The following is a 12,349-nucleotide window of genomic DNA, read 5'->3' as shown; positions in this document are numbered from 1 at the left end:
TTCTAGAAGATTATATTCTAGAGACTTTCTACACAAGAATATTCTGCTCATCACCCATGTCAGGAAAGTCTAAGGCAAAGAGTCTGAAGTTTTTGTATGTCCTGGATATCTACTCCCACCTTCCCGCTTAGCAGTCAACTAAAGCCTGTGAACCTTTTTTAGAAAAAAGTTTTCAAATAATTGAAGGAAATACCGCATTTTAAGTAGAAGTTAGTGGAAATCAAGATATAATTTATTTTCCCATTCAGAGTCTTAGAACCCCTGAAATCCATTCATGGGTTTCAGGGTAAGAGCCCCTCATCTTGACCAATTTTCATTCATTTCTGACATATGGGATACAAATATGCTTCCAAAATATTTAATAATTATAGCTAGTATTTATGTAATACGTCAAGGTTTGCAATAATTATAGTACTAATGGCTAGCTTTAAGTATTGTATATATAAATATATATGTGTATATATGTATAATCTCATTCAATCCTCTCTCTCTCTCTCTCTCTCTCTCTATATATATATATATATATATGTGTGTGTGTGTGTGTGTGTGTGTGTGTAATCTCATTCAATCCTTTCTCTCTCTCTAATCTCATTCAATTCTCTCAATATATATATGTGTGTGTGTATGTTTGTGTGTATATGTATGTTTATGTCTGTTGTATGTGTATCATCTCATTCAATCCTTTCAACAATCCTGAGAGGTAGGTGCTGTTATTATCCCCATTTTACAATTGAAGAAGACAGGAATTTACAATTTAGGAACTGAGTCTGGCAAAGATTGTGACATATCCAGGGTCACAGAGCTAACAAGTATCTGAGGTGGGATTTGAACTCAGGTTTTCCTGACTCTGAGTCCTTAGCCTTCTGCATTGCGCTACCTAGTTGTCCCAGAAAATTCCAAGCTTCAAAGTCCAAATGACACAGGCTACATTTTAAGTCAGGGTCTTTTTCAAATCACTTCATGACAATTCATAGATATATCCTTCTGCCTCCTCATCCGGGTCAGCAGGGATGGCATCAAAGAATGGAGCTGGTCAAACACTCCAAGTAGAAAAAAGAATAGTCTGGAAAGTGGTTTTAGATTCTTGGTGCAAAAATAAAAGGCTTAGGGGGTAATAGGCAACTGGAATGTTTTCAGGGCCCCAGGATGGGCACATTTGTGTGTGTAAGATCCAAGTGAATATAAACAGGATTTGAGAGTATCTGTGGTTCCACGTTGTATTTTGAGATGTGATTAATGCAGCATGTCAGTGTATGCCGACATTAGATTATTTTCCCACATTTAGCCTGTTGATGTGGAATTAACACTTGTCTCTGAGTGGGGAAACCTAGATGCTGATACTTACCAGCTATGAAACTCTGGTAAAATCTCTGAGAGTTCCTTCATCTATTAAAAAAATGAAACAAATTTGTGCCTCCCAACCACTAACAAAGGTTAGTGAATCTTAAATTGTTATGAAAGATACTATGATATTAATATAGCATTTTAAGATTTGCAACACTTTGACTTATATTATTGCATCTGAATAATAACCTTGGTTAACATCATCTCCATTTTATAGATGAACAAACTAATATTCAGAAAGGGAAATTTGCTTGTATATATAACTAGTGAGGTAGGATTTGAATTCTTCTCCCTTCCCTGAGGCTTTAGGATAAAGGTGAGTGAATCTTAAATTGTTGTAAAAGATGCTATGACAGCAAGATAGCATTTTAAGATTTGCAAAATTTTGACGTGTCCAAGGTTATTATTAAGATGAAATAATATATCATCATCCCCATTTTATAGGTGAACAAACTGATGTTCAGAAAGGGAAACTTGCTTGTATATATAACTAGGGAGGTAGGATTTGAATTCCTCTCCCCTCCCTGAGTCTTAGGATAAAGGCGAGTGAATCTGAAAGTGTTGCAAAAGATGATACTGACAGTAATATATACATTTTAAGATTTGCAAAATTTGGACATATATTACTTCATCTTAATAGCCTTGGATATCATCAGGTGAGCAAAGTGATGTTCAGAGAGGGAGACCTGCTTGGTATATAGAACTAGTGAGCATTTGCAATGGAAATTGACCTCCTGTCCCCTCTCCGAGTCCTTTAAAGGGACGACAATTTTTAAATTTTATTTGTTCCCCGATGGTCTGAATCCCTGCTCTCCGACGACTTCAGAATCTTGTCCTCAGGTGGCGCCATTGGATTCTCGGATTTGGCTTTTGAAAAATGGGATTTTTTTTTCTAAATCTTTTCTTTTTACGTCCCTTTCATTTTCAAACACATCCCTCTCATTCCCACGGAATCATCCCCTAGCAACAAAGCATAAGAAAGCAGGAGGAAATGAGGATGTTCAGCAGATAGAAGCAGCTCCTTCCCCATTGGTCCCTACCCGAGGGCCCCCTCGCCCCAGCCCGGCCGCGGCTTCCTAAAGCTGCGGCTCGCGCGCGGATGCTAATGCTATCCCGAGATCCAGCTGCACCTCCCGGGCCAGGCCGCCTCCAGCTGTGTACGCTCGGTCCCGAGCCGCCGTGGACGAGACCGGAGGTCCCGAGCGTGGCGTTTTCGTCCCCGATGGCATCATTCTTGGCGCCCGGCGCCGGGCCTTCGAGCGGTCAGTGGAAGGACGTTTGGCAAATGGAACCCTCGGGCCTAGACGTCGGGGACTTTCCTGGAAGGGACAGAGTGTGGGGCGCTCCGGAGTGACCCCCCGGCAGCCAGAGCCCCGGCTTGTCTCCCAATGCAGATTGCACAGGGAGCGCATTTCGCTATTATTTCAATTATTACAACTTCCTGAATAGGTTGAAGGTCATTCATAATTCACGCTTCTGTCATCTTTAGACATGCCAAATGCAGTCTATTAAGCATAAATAAAACTTCCAGGGCCTTACCAGGAAAAGTAAACTGGGATTCCAAACAATGAGCCCTTGTTCATCTGTTTAAAAGTCAGCGAGCTTTTCTTTTTCTTTTTTTTTTTTTCCCTCCCTTTGCTCTGCTGACATTTCTTTCTTTCTTTTCTTTTCTTTCTTTCTTTTTTTTATTTTTTTAAATTCTTCTCCCTTTTCTGGTTCAATATGTTTATCCTGTAGATTGATGGGACAGGCCAGATGGACCCTGGAGTTCAAGTAAAAAATGGTGGTGTAATACCCCACCTCCTTTTTTATTTTCCTTTACAGAGCAGGTAGTAACATGGTGACTGGGACTGAGTATTTGGTGAAATCACAGACGCTGACAGTCGGAAGCAGAATTTGGCTGAAAGTAAAATCTAGGCCTGATGAGCTTTCCTGGCAGATGTTCCGGTTCTGACCTTTAGGAGTTTGTAATTTTTGATTTAATGTGTCTGTCCCCGCCCCCAAAGAAAAAAAAAACCCAAACAAACAAAAAGTCCTGACATGTTTAATTACTTAATATGTGTAGGCATGTACATGTGTGTATATTACATAATTTATGGTTGTAAGTAATGATATTTTTTGTAAGTAAGTAAAAATATTTTTTGGTTAATAGGGAAGATGAATAAGAAAAAAAACAGATAAATATATCTGCATTACATGGTATAAAAAGATTGTGTGTTAGCTCAAACTCAGTTTCAACAATTTCTTCCTCTTGTCATCTTATCTCCTCCCTCTCCTTCCTTCCTTCCTTCCTTCCTTCCTTCCTTCCTTCCTTCCTTCCTTCCTTCCTTCCTTCCTTCCTTCCTTCCTTCCTTCCTTCATTGTAAGATTGATCTCAGAACTAGGCAGCAGTGCTGAAATTGTGTCCACATCCATAGTGTTTCAATAAGGAAGTAAAGATAGTAAAGGTGGGGCATTCCCAGAAAGATGAACATTGATTTTCTTTAGAATCAATCGTTGTTTTGTTTTCTTTTCATATCTCTCCCTGGGAGTTACAGAAATGTTGATTGAGAAAGTTGAGTTCTTATTAAGTTTAAATGTATTTCTTGTTATTATAGAAATAAGTAATTCACGTCCCCATTAGTATGTGGTGTGTCTGTGTGTGTGTGTGTGTGTGTGTGTGTGTGAGAGAGAGAGAGAGAGAGAGAGAGAGGAGGTGGAGGTGGAGGTGGAGGTGGAGGTGGAGGTGGAGGTGGAGGTGGAGGTGGAGGTGGAGGTGGGGAGGGAGGAGGGGGAGGGATGGGGGGAGAAAAGAAGGGACAGAGAGAGACATACACACAGGGAGGGGAGGGGAGGGAAGTGGGAAAGACGGGGAGAGAGAGAGGGAGAGAGAGAGAGGGAGAGAAAGATTAATTTATTCAGGCCCAAATTCTTACCAATGGACATTTTCTTAAATGAAAGAATGAAATGAGGGTGGAGTGGGAGAGATACTTTGAGCTTCTAAAAGTACTGAGTGCTCAGAGATCTGTACAAAGTATTATGGTGTTCCTACCATTTCACCTTTGGGGATTTGGAAGTTATCTGATAGGACAGAAAACCTCATAGAAATCACCAGTTTCTATTGGGAGAGTCTCAAGGACTTCTAAAAAGGCTTTGTTCACTAAGGGTCTCTCTATACAACATGAGGTGGTCTTTTCTCTCTTTTCCTGTGGGAGAAATAGGCTAAGTTAATCTCCCTAGGCTCATGGCATCATCCTTTGGAAGGATGAGGATACAGGGACAATTTTTCTTTAAGTAGAGAGGTTTTCCTCCATTGATCTAGACAGATGGGTTTTGCCCATATATGTAATCCTGGTGCAATTCAAGTCACTTCTCTGAGTCTCAGTTTTACCATCTGCAAAATAGGAATGAATGGCATCTGTATCACAGATTTCACTCTTTGTCAAGAGCAAATGAGACAAATAATTTAGAAACTGTGAAATGCTATGTCAACATAAAACAGATCTTCTTTTTAAAATAAATCTTCAGAAGAAAGAGATTCCACAGTAGCTTTTTTCTAGTGTTCATCAATTTATAAAGTAAGGATTATGTTTTCTTTAGGATATTGGATCCCTTTTTTTGTGGGGGAAAAGGAGGGATTTCTGTTATCTTTTCTCATTAAAAGCATGGATAAGAAAGAGTTCTTAACTCTTTTATCTGTCTTTAAGACTGCCTCTGACACCAGTTTTCTTTTTTCCCCTGTAAAAACAAAGACTAGACAAATGACATAGGTAACATTTCTGCTCTGGTATTGTGGCCTGGATCACATTGTTGCTCGCCTGCCTGATATACAGCCGGAAAGAACTTTGTGACAAGGGGAAATTTGTGTTTTGAGGTGTTTTTTTTTCTCTTTGCATTCCATTTTAAAGATACAAGTGCCAATTTTCATAAATGGTCTATAGGCTCACAAATACATATTATATAAACAAATCTAACAAGGGATTGACTTTAAGCTAAAAGACTTTATCATGTTCTATTCCTTGCTGAAAGAAAAATGAAAGAAGGTTTATGATCTGAACTCAGAAAGAACAATTGTATGTTTTGTAGAAGACTTGATTTCTACAAATCCCATATTTGCAATATCCTGTGAGGTTGTTTTGAGGCAACAGATTATAATCTTGGCCTGATGCAGACCACCACTTCCCCCAGTTCTTGGCCATTCTTCCTTCTAGAAAGCAAATGAGATTTATGTGAATCCCTTTTCAAATTTGTATGTTTAAAGCATGCCTTGGGGACTTCATTTGGGGAAGAACCAACTAAATTCTTTTGTTCCATTAGCTTTAAGTGGTTCCCACGGAGGTCACAGATGACAGAGGCTCCCCCCAAAAGCTCTCACCCAGGGGTGCGCTGGAGAGGCCGTAGAGGTGCTTTCATCCAGCTGGGTGGGGGAGATCACTGGGAACTTGCCCTCACCATGGCTGGTTCTTGCCAGTTCATTTCAAGACTCTCTTTCAGAAGTGCCATAAAAGTTCACTTAAAATTGAAGAAAAAAAAAACCCCACCCCAAAGTGAAACCTGTTTCACTTTGATTTGCTAGTTTGGTCCTGGAATGCCACCTTTTACCTCCAGTAAATAAGGCCATCGTCATTCCATACCTGCAATCTCTCCAGTCTGTCTCTGTCTCTATTTATCTGTCGCTCTCCTCTGTCTCCCTCTCTTTCTCAACTTCCCTCCCTCCCTCTCCCCTTCTTCTTCTTTCCTCTTCTCTCCTTTCTGTCTGTTCTATTATGGTGTTTCTACCATTTCACCTTTTTTTTCCTTTTCCTCTCCTTTCGCCTCCTCCTTCTGCTTCTCTCTCTAGCCCTCTCTTCTCTCTTCCCTCCTTCTCTCCTCTCTTCTGTGTTTTTGTGTGTATATGTATTCATGTATATGTGTATGTGTTTCATACACACACACACACACACACACACTCACACACTCACATAAACACACACACACTCCTTGTTATACTTTTAGGATCTTGGATTCCTTCCTTTGGAGATTTATCTGTGTTTCAATAAGGAGACTCATCTTTATCTCCCCGAGTTAGACTGTATCCTGTCCAATTCTTCCTCCCCCCCAACCCCGGATTGGAGAAAACCAAAAGGGGATGGAAGGAGCCACTTATTCATATGGCGGAGAGAAGTCATGATATCATAATCCCCCTTTAAGACTTTCTGGCATGCGTGTCAAGGCAGCGTTCCCCGGCAAGGATGATGGGGAGATTTGACTGTCTTGGACGGTATTGTCTCTTTAACCTCGATGTTTCCGAGAAGCCACTGCAGAGTTCTAATATGTCACAATTCAAATGTCAACATGTTGTTGGAAAGGAAGCTAATAAGTTAAACCTTTGAGAGATGCCAAAAAAGTCGAGGTGATTCAAATTGTTGAGAGAAGTCCATTGTTTTCTAAGGGGAAATAGGATTCCAGAATGAAACGTGGTCCTTAGAAGCCTTTAACTGAAAGATAAAGAACACAACAAAAAAGTAAACACACATTTGATAACACATACACACACGAAGATGCAGACACACAGATACACACACACACACACACACACACACACACACACTCCAACATCAACATCAACTCTCCTTTCTTTGAGCAGGCTCCCTTCCCTTCTATGACTAGTCTTCTCCAAGGACAGACCAGACAAGGAAAAAGGGATTGAAGAGTGTTTATCCTATTTTTCTGTCAACATCACAGTTCCCCCTCCCCATTTTTATAGGGACAGCACAGAACCTCAAAACAAGAGATTCTCCTGAACCCCTGTCTCACCAACACTGAGCTTGGTGAGGCAGCAACACTTGAGCTTTTTGTTTGTTTGTTTGTTTCTGGCTTGTAGGAATTAATCTGGTGTTCAGGGAATGATTCATAGATTATTTGAGGATGGGGAGGTGAGAAACTAATCACAGGAAATGTTCTTTACATTATTTTTAGATTGTATGAAGACAGGAAAAAAACGAGAGAGAGAGACAAAAAGAGACACACACACACACACACACACACACACACACACACACACACACAGAAGAGAGAGAGAGAGAGAGAGGAGAGGAAGAAAGGGGGAGAGAGAAAAGGGAAGGGAGAGGGGCAGATAGAGAGACACACAGAAAGACAGAGACTGACTCAGCCTTGTAGAAAATAAACAATTGGGTTTTAGGGCCACCTACTGGAAAAAAGTGGCATGTTCTTTATGCTTCAGGGTACTATTTATGTTTTTCAATTAATTTCCATTTCAATTTTACACTCTTTTGGCTGTAACTGCTCCTCTTACTCCTCACATTATCTTGTATTTACCTCTCTGGGATAACATTGTATTCCCTTAGTGCAATGTCAGCTCCTTCCAGGCAAGTCTTGAAGTTTTTGAATTTGGCCTTGTAGCTTTGCAACTTAACATAGGGCCTGGCACATAATAGACACTTAATGAACACTCATTTTGAAGTCTATACTGTTGTGATTGGCTCCTAAAATTTTGTGGGAGGGCAGCAATAGTAAATGGCCTTGAAATCACTTATAGATTTAAGTAGGTCCTTTTGTGAATTTTCTGTTTTGTCTTTTTCTATCTGTCTTTCTATCTCTGTCTCTGTCTTTGGCTCTCTCTTTTTATATCTGACTGTTTCTGTCTTTTGTCTCTATGTCTCTGGTTTTTTGTCTCTCTGTCTTTCTGTCTGTCTCTGTCTCTCCATCCATTTTTTTTTTTTTTTGGTCTGTCTCCAACTCCCTGTCTCTGTTTTTCTGCCTCTTTGTCTCTAACTCTCTGTCTCTGTCTCAATCTCTCTCTGTCCTCTATGACAATGGTTAGTAAGGTAGGAGGCTACAGTCAAGTAGCATAACCCCAAGGATTGTATGGTCAGAAGTTTGGGAAATGGGTTGCACCCCGCCCTCCTTATTTAAAAAAAAAACTGTGAATCTGTCTTGGACCCAGCTGCACCCATTCTAGTTCACCATTACTGCCCTCCTCCTCCCACTACAACCCAGCCTCTAACCATGCACCTGAAGCAGCTATGCAGACAGATACCCTACCTTCACCTGGTGCCCCCCATGCTTCCCACCAGATCAATTCAAGGCTGCTCTAGGGACCCCATAAAGGAAGGAAGGATCTGCTTTCAGAGGCAGTGGCTTTTAAGAATAAACCCTCCTTAGGTGGGATACAGAGGATGAGGAGGCATTCATGGGTTGGAACCATTGCTTTATATTTTCTGTTTCTATCCTTCCAATTTCCACATCTCAGTCTTCTTTATATCTTTGACTCTTCACTCAGCTGCTGTCTTCAGACAATCACCAGCAATTTCTTAATTGCTCGATCTGATGGCCTTCTCTCGCTCCTCTTCTTTCTTGATCTCTTTATGATGTTGGGTCTTATTGGCCACTCTCTACTCTTGGACACCCATTTTTTCTCACTCAGTTGCTGAAATGGATCGTCTATAAAAAAAACAAACATCCCTCCCTTCTCTCTCCCCTTTACAGCTGTACAATTAATTTAGAAGTAGAATTTTCTAGTCTGTGTTAAAATTTTCCAGAGTGTTTCATTGGGTTTGAATTCATTTGTTGCAAAAAATGAAATGTAAAACCATTCAGTGAGTTTGTAAGAATAGGTGATTGACATCAGGCTATTTGAAATTTAGTAGCTGGATTTCAACAAAAAACTTTTGCAAGATTGGTTGTTCTTTGTTCTTGAAAAGGACCATGATATCAAGGAGGTGATGCAAGGGATTTGAATTAAGTGAGGGCTGGCTGTGCAAGGTACCTGCCTCACTCTCCCCTCCAGAACCATCTGGGTCCAGTGACCAGATGTAGATTAGGATGACTGGTGACTGGTACTGAAAATTAGAGTCACCAGTGATAACCTTGCTTTTATTTATAACTCTGTGTTTGTGAGATATTCTTTTCCATTTATGACAACTGTTAAAACTAAGTATTTTAGAATGATTATCTTCAAATTGTAACCTTGCTAAGGGCTGAACCAAGATATTAGAAATATCACAAATCTTATTTATATTGCTCTTACTAAATATATCACCATCAATGGTAATATTTTTTGAGAGCAACGATTTTCATTCTGTTATTGAAATATTGTATCCAAAGTATTGTTTCATCTTTAATTCATCATTCTTAATGTCTCTGTGCTTTATAATGTACAAAATCTTTAGCATAGTAATAAATGTATATAATTTATAAATAAGTAAAATATGATTCTTTTGGAAGTGCTCAAATTCATTTGTTTATCTATTTAAACTGATAAGTTTGGTTAGCCAGTAAAAAGTTTGGAGAACCCCTTTCAAACTTTCTATCTCAACTAAACTTTTGTCTATAGAGTGAACACTATGAATTTGTTCAATGCTTATTGTTTAGAACATTACTTTGTACCATAAGATTATTTGTAGCCTGATGGGGAGCTAGCACATTATTTCAGTTTCACAGAAAAGGCATCTGAGACTCAGAGAGGTATCTTGACCAGTGTTTCATAATGAAAAGCTGGTCCTCAAAGCCACATCTTCTGATTTATTATTAATAATAATAATAGTTAACATTTATGTAGCTCTTACTATGTGCCAGGCAGTGTGCTAAAAACTTTACAATTTTTATCTCATGTGATCTTCGTTACAACTCTGTGTGATAGATGCTGTTATTATCCCCATTTTACAGAAGAGGAAACTGAGACAAACAGGGACTAAGTGACTTTATTAAGTGTCTGAGGCTGGATTTGAACATGGGTCTTCTTTACTCCTTACTCAGCTCACTGATTTTGGCTAACCTGGTTTATGCAAGTATTTCTGCAATATCATTTTAGAAATATAAAGTTATATAGTCTTTCATATTTTCCCCTTTTTTGAAGAGACAAATGTGCATCCCAATGATTTTATCTCTTCAAGCTAAGTCCTTAGGTTACATCAATAAGTCATTAAATATTTATTAAAAGCTTATTATTTACCAGGCTCTGTGCTGGGAATAAAATTAATAAAGACAGTATTTCTTCTCAAAGCCATCCTTAGATGGTTTAAAAAACAAATGCCAGTATTGCTTTTCCCAAAGATCCCTGAAATTCTTCAAGGTAGGGCAGCCTCAGGTAGGTGGTCCTATTTGCATCAGTAAGTTAGACATTTAGTTCTGTTCTTTCTTCCAGTAACTACCATGAGGCATAGATTTTAGAGTCAGGTAAACACTGTGCAATCCATGACCTACTTTGTAGTAATTGGAAAGAATGTTCCATTGGTCCAACCCCATGAATTTATGTATTGTGATATTGAGGTCAGGTCCCACTGTTAGCTAGCTGCCACTAGACCCAAGACTAGAATCTACTGGCTTCTATCCCATTGTTCTTGCCCTTTCATCTCACTGCCTTTTGCCAGTTTGCACAGCCCCCATTTATCAAGTATTGCTTGCTTGCGTATTAGGTATATCAAGGAAAAAGGGGGAAAGTAGAAGGCAGAGTTTAACCAGGGATAGCTAAAACTAAAACAAAGTCACAGCAATACCAGGCAATACATAGCCAGTTCATGTTGTATAAGATAGAGTAAGGGATGTGGCTTTGGATGTAGAGAAGGAAAGAGATCATCATGGGCTTGAAGAGTATACATAAAGCCTACTTTTTGAGTTGCCTATTTGAAACCTTTGCTTTAGGGAATAAACACCTCAAGACATCAATAGAGAATTTAGTTTATGGCATGGAATCAAGGAATCAACATATATCCATTAAACACTTACTCTATACCAGGCATTGAAGAATTTGGGAATCAGCACTTGCCATTTAACTTTCTGTCCTCCACCTTCCTTGTTTCTCAGTAGACTTGTTTGGAAGTGCTATTTCAAGAGACGGTGTTAGAAGTAATGCCATTATTTAAACCCACAGGTGTCTTATCTGTAAAATTAGAGAGCTGGATTTCATTGTCTCTTTTAGCTCTTTTTATTGCTCTTAGTAAAGAGATTCACTTTTAATTGACTGTATACTAAGAGAAGAGAATGCTGACAGATGTTGCAGTGTATGAGCATGTCTATGTGTGCTTGTGTTAGCAAATCAGATAATTTGTGAAAAATATTTTGCAAATCCTAATGTGCTATAGAAATGTTAAGTTCTTCTTACTACTGCTCTGTTTGATTTCAAGATTTCTCTTTTTTTTATTTCTTTCCTTTTAGATATTTTATAGAGTAGTTACCGACATTGAACCTGGAGAAGAGCTCTTACTGTACATGAAGAGTGAAGAGTACTCCCATGAAGCAATGGCACCCGATATTCATGGTTAGTAACTTCTGCTTGTGATATGTTCTCAGAGTGGCAGTTCTCAAAGCATGATCTGAGAATCTCCTGAAGGGCCTTCAAGACTCTTCCAGGAGGCTGACAGGTCAAAACTGTTTTCATAATTCTATTAAAATGTTTTCATTTCCAATATTGTAATCATCAACAGATATAATTCCCCGAAGTTCTTTGTTAGGGTCCTCAGTAATTTTTAAGAGTGTAAAGGGTTCCAGAAATCACAGAATTTCAGGAACTTTGACTTAAAGAATGAGTATACAAAAGTACAATTGAATATTGTTGTTCATGCCGATAGAATTGATAAATTAGACTGTTTGCTATGATTGGTTAATACAAATTTGACAGTTATTATGAAGAATATGTCTTTTTACTTTGATCTTGGACTAGTGTATTTTATGAAACTGAGGAAAGCTGATCATTCCCCCAAAAATAGAAAAGGAAGACTTTCTTGAGATACACACGTGCACACACACACACACACACACGCACACACATCATAGCTTGGAACTGAAAGAAATCTTAGAAGTCTTTGGAGTCTAACCCCTTAATTTAATAAATGAGGAAACCAAGTACAGAGAAGATAATGCTTTGTTCAGGTTCCAAGAACTGATAAGTGTATGAGGTAAAATTCAAATCCAGATCTTTTTGATTCTAAATCCAACATATTGTCTACTACACTGCTGAAAAAGTTGGATTTGAAGCCATCGGTTGGAATGCTTTGTCATTGCCCTTGCCAATATAAGAATCCCTTTA

General features: G+C 39.0%; 1 protein-coding gene across 7 annotated transcripts in view; it reads left to right on the top strand.

Moving 5' to 3' along the window:
- The window catches only part of MECOM (MDS1 and EVI1 complex locus), a 668,000-nt gene that overhangs the window by 603,969 nt on the left and 51,682 nt on the right, over positions 1 to 12,349 (top strand). For all 7 annotated transcript variants that reach the window (XM_031957626.1, XM_012546601.3, XM_031957630.1 and 4 more), the window contains one exon: positions 11,479 to 11,581. In XM_031957626.1, the coding sequence (XP_031813486.1) occupies positions 11,479 to 11,581 (103 nt within the window). The remainder of the gene's footprint in view (positions 1 to 11,478; positions 11,582 to 12,349) is intronic.

Source organism: Sarcophilus harrisii, chromosome 3 (genome assembly GCF_902635505.1).
Source record: "Sarcophilus harrisii chromosome 3, mSarHar1.11, whole genome shotgun sequence".
Classification (NCBI taxonomy): Eukaryota; Metazoa; Chordata; class Mammalia; order Dasyuromorphia; family Dasyuridae; genus Sarcophilus; species Sarcophilus harrisii.
This window is presented reverse-complemented; position numbering and strand designations above follow the sequence as displayed.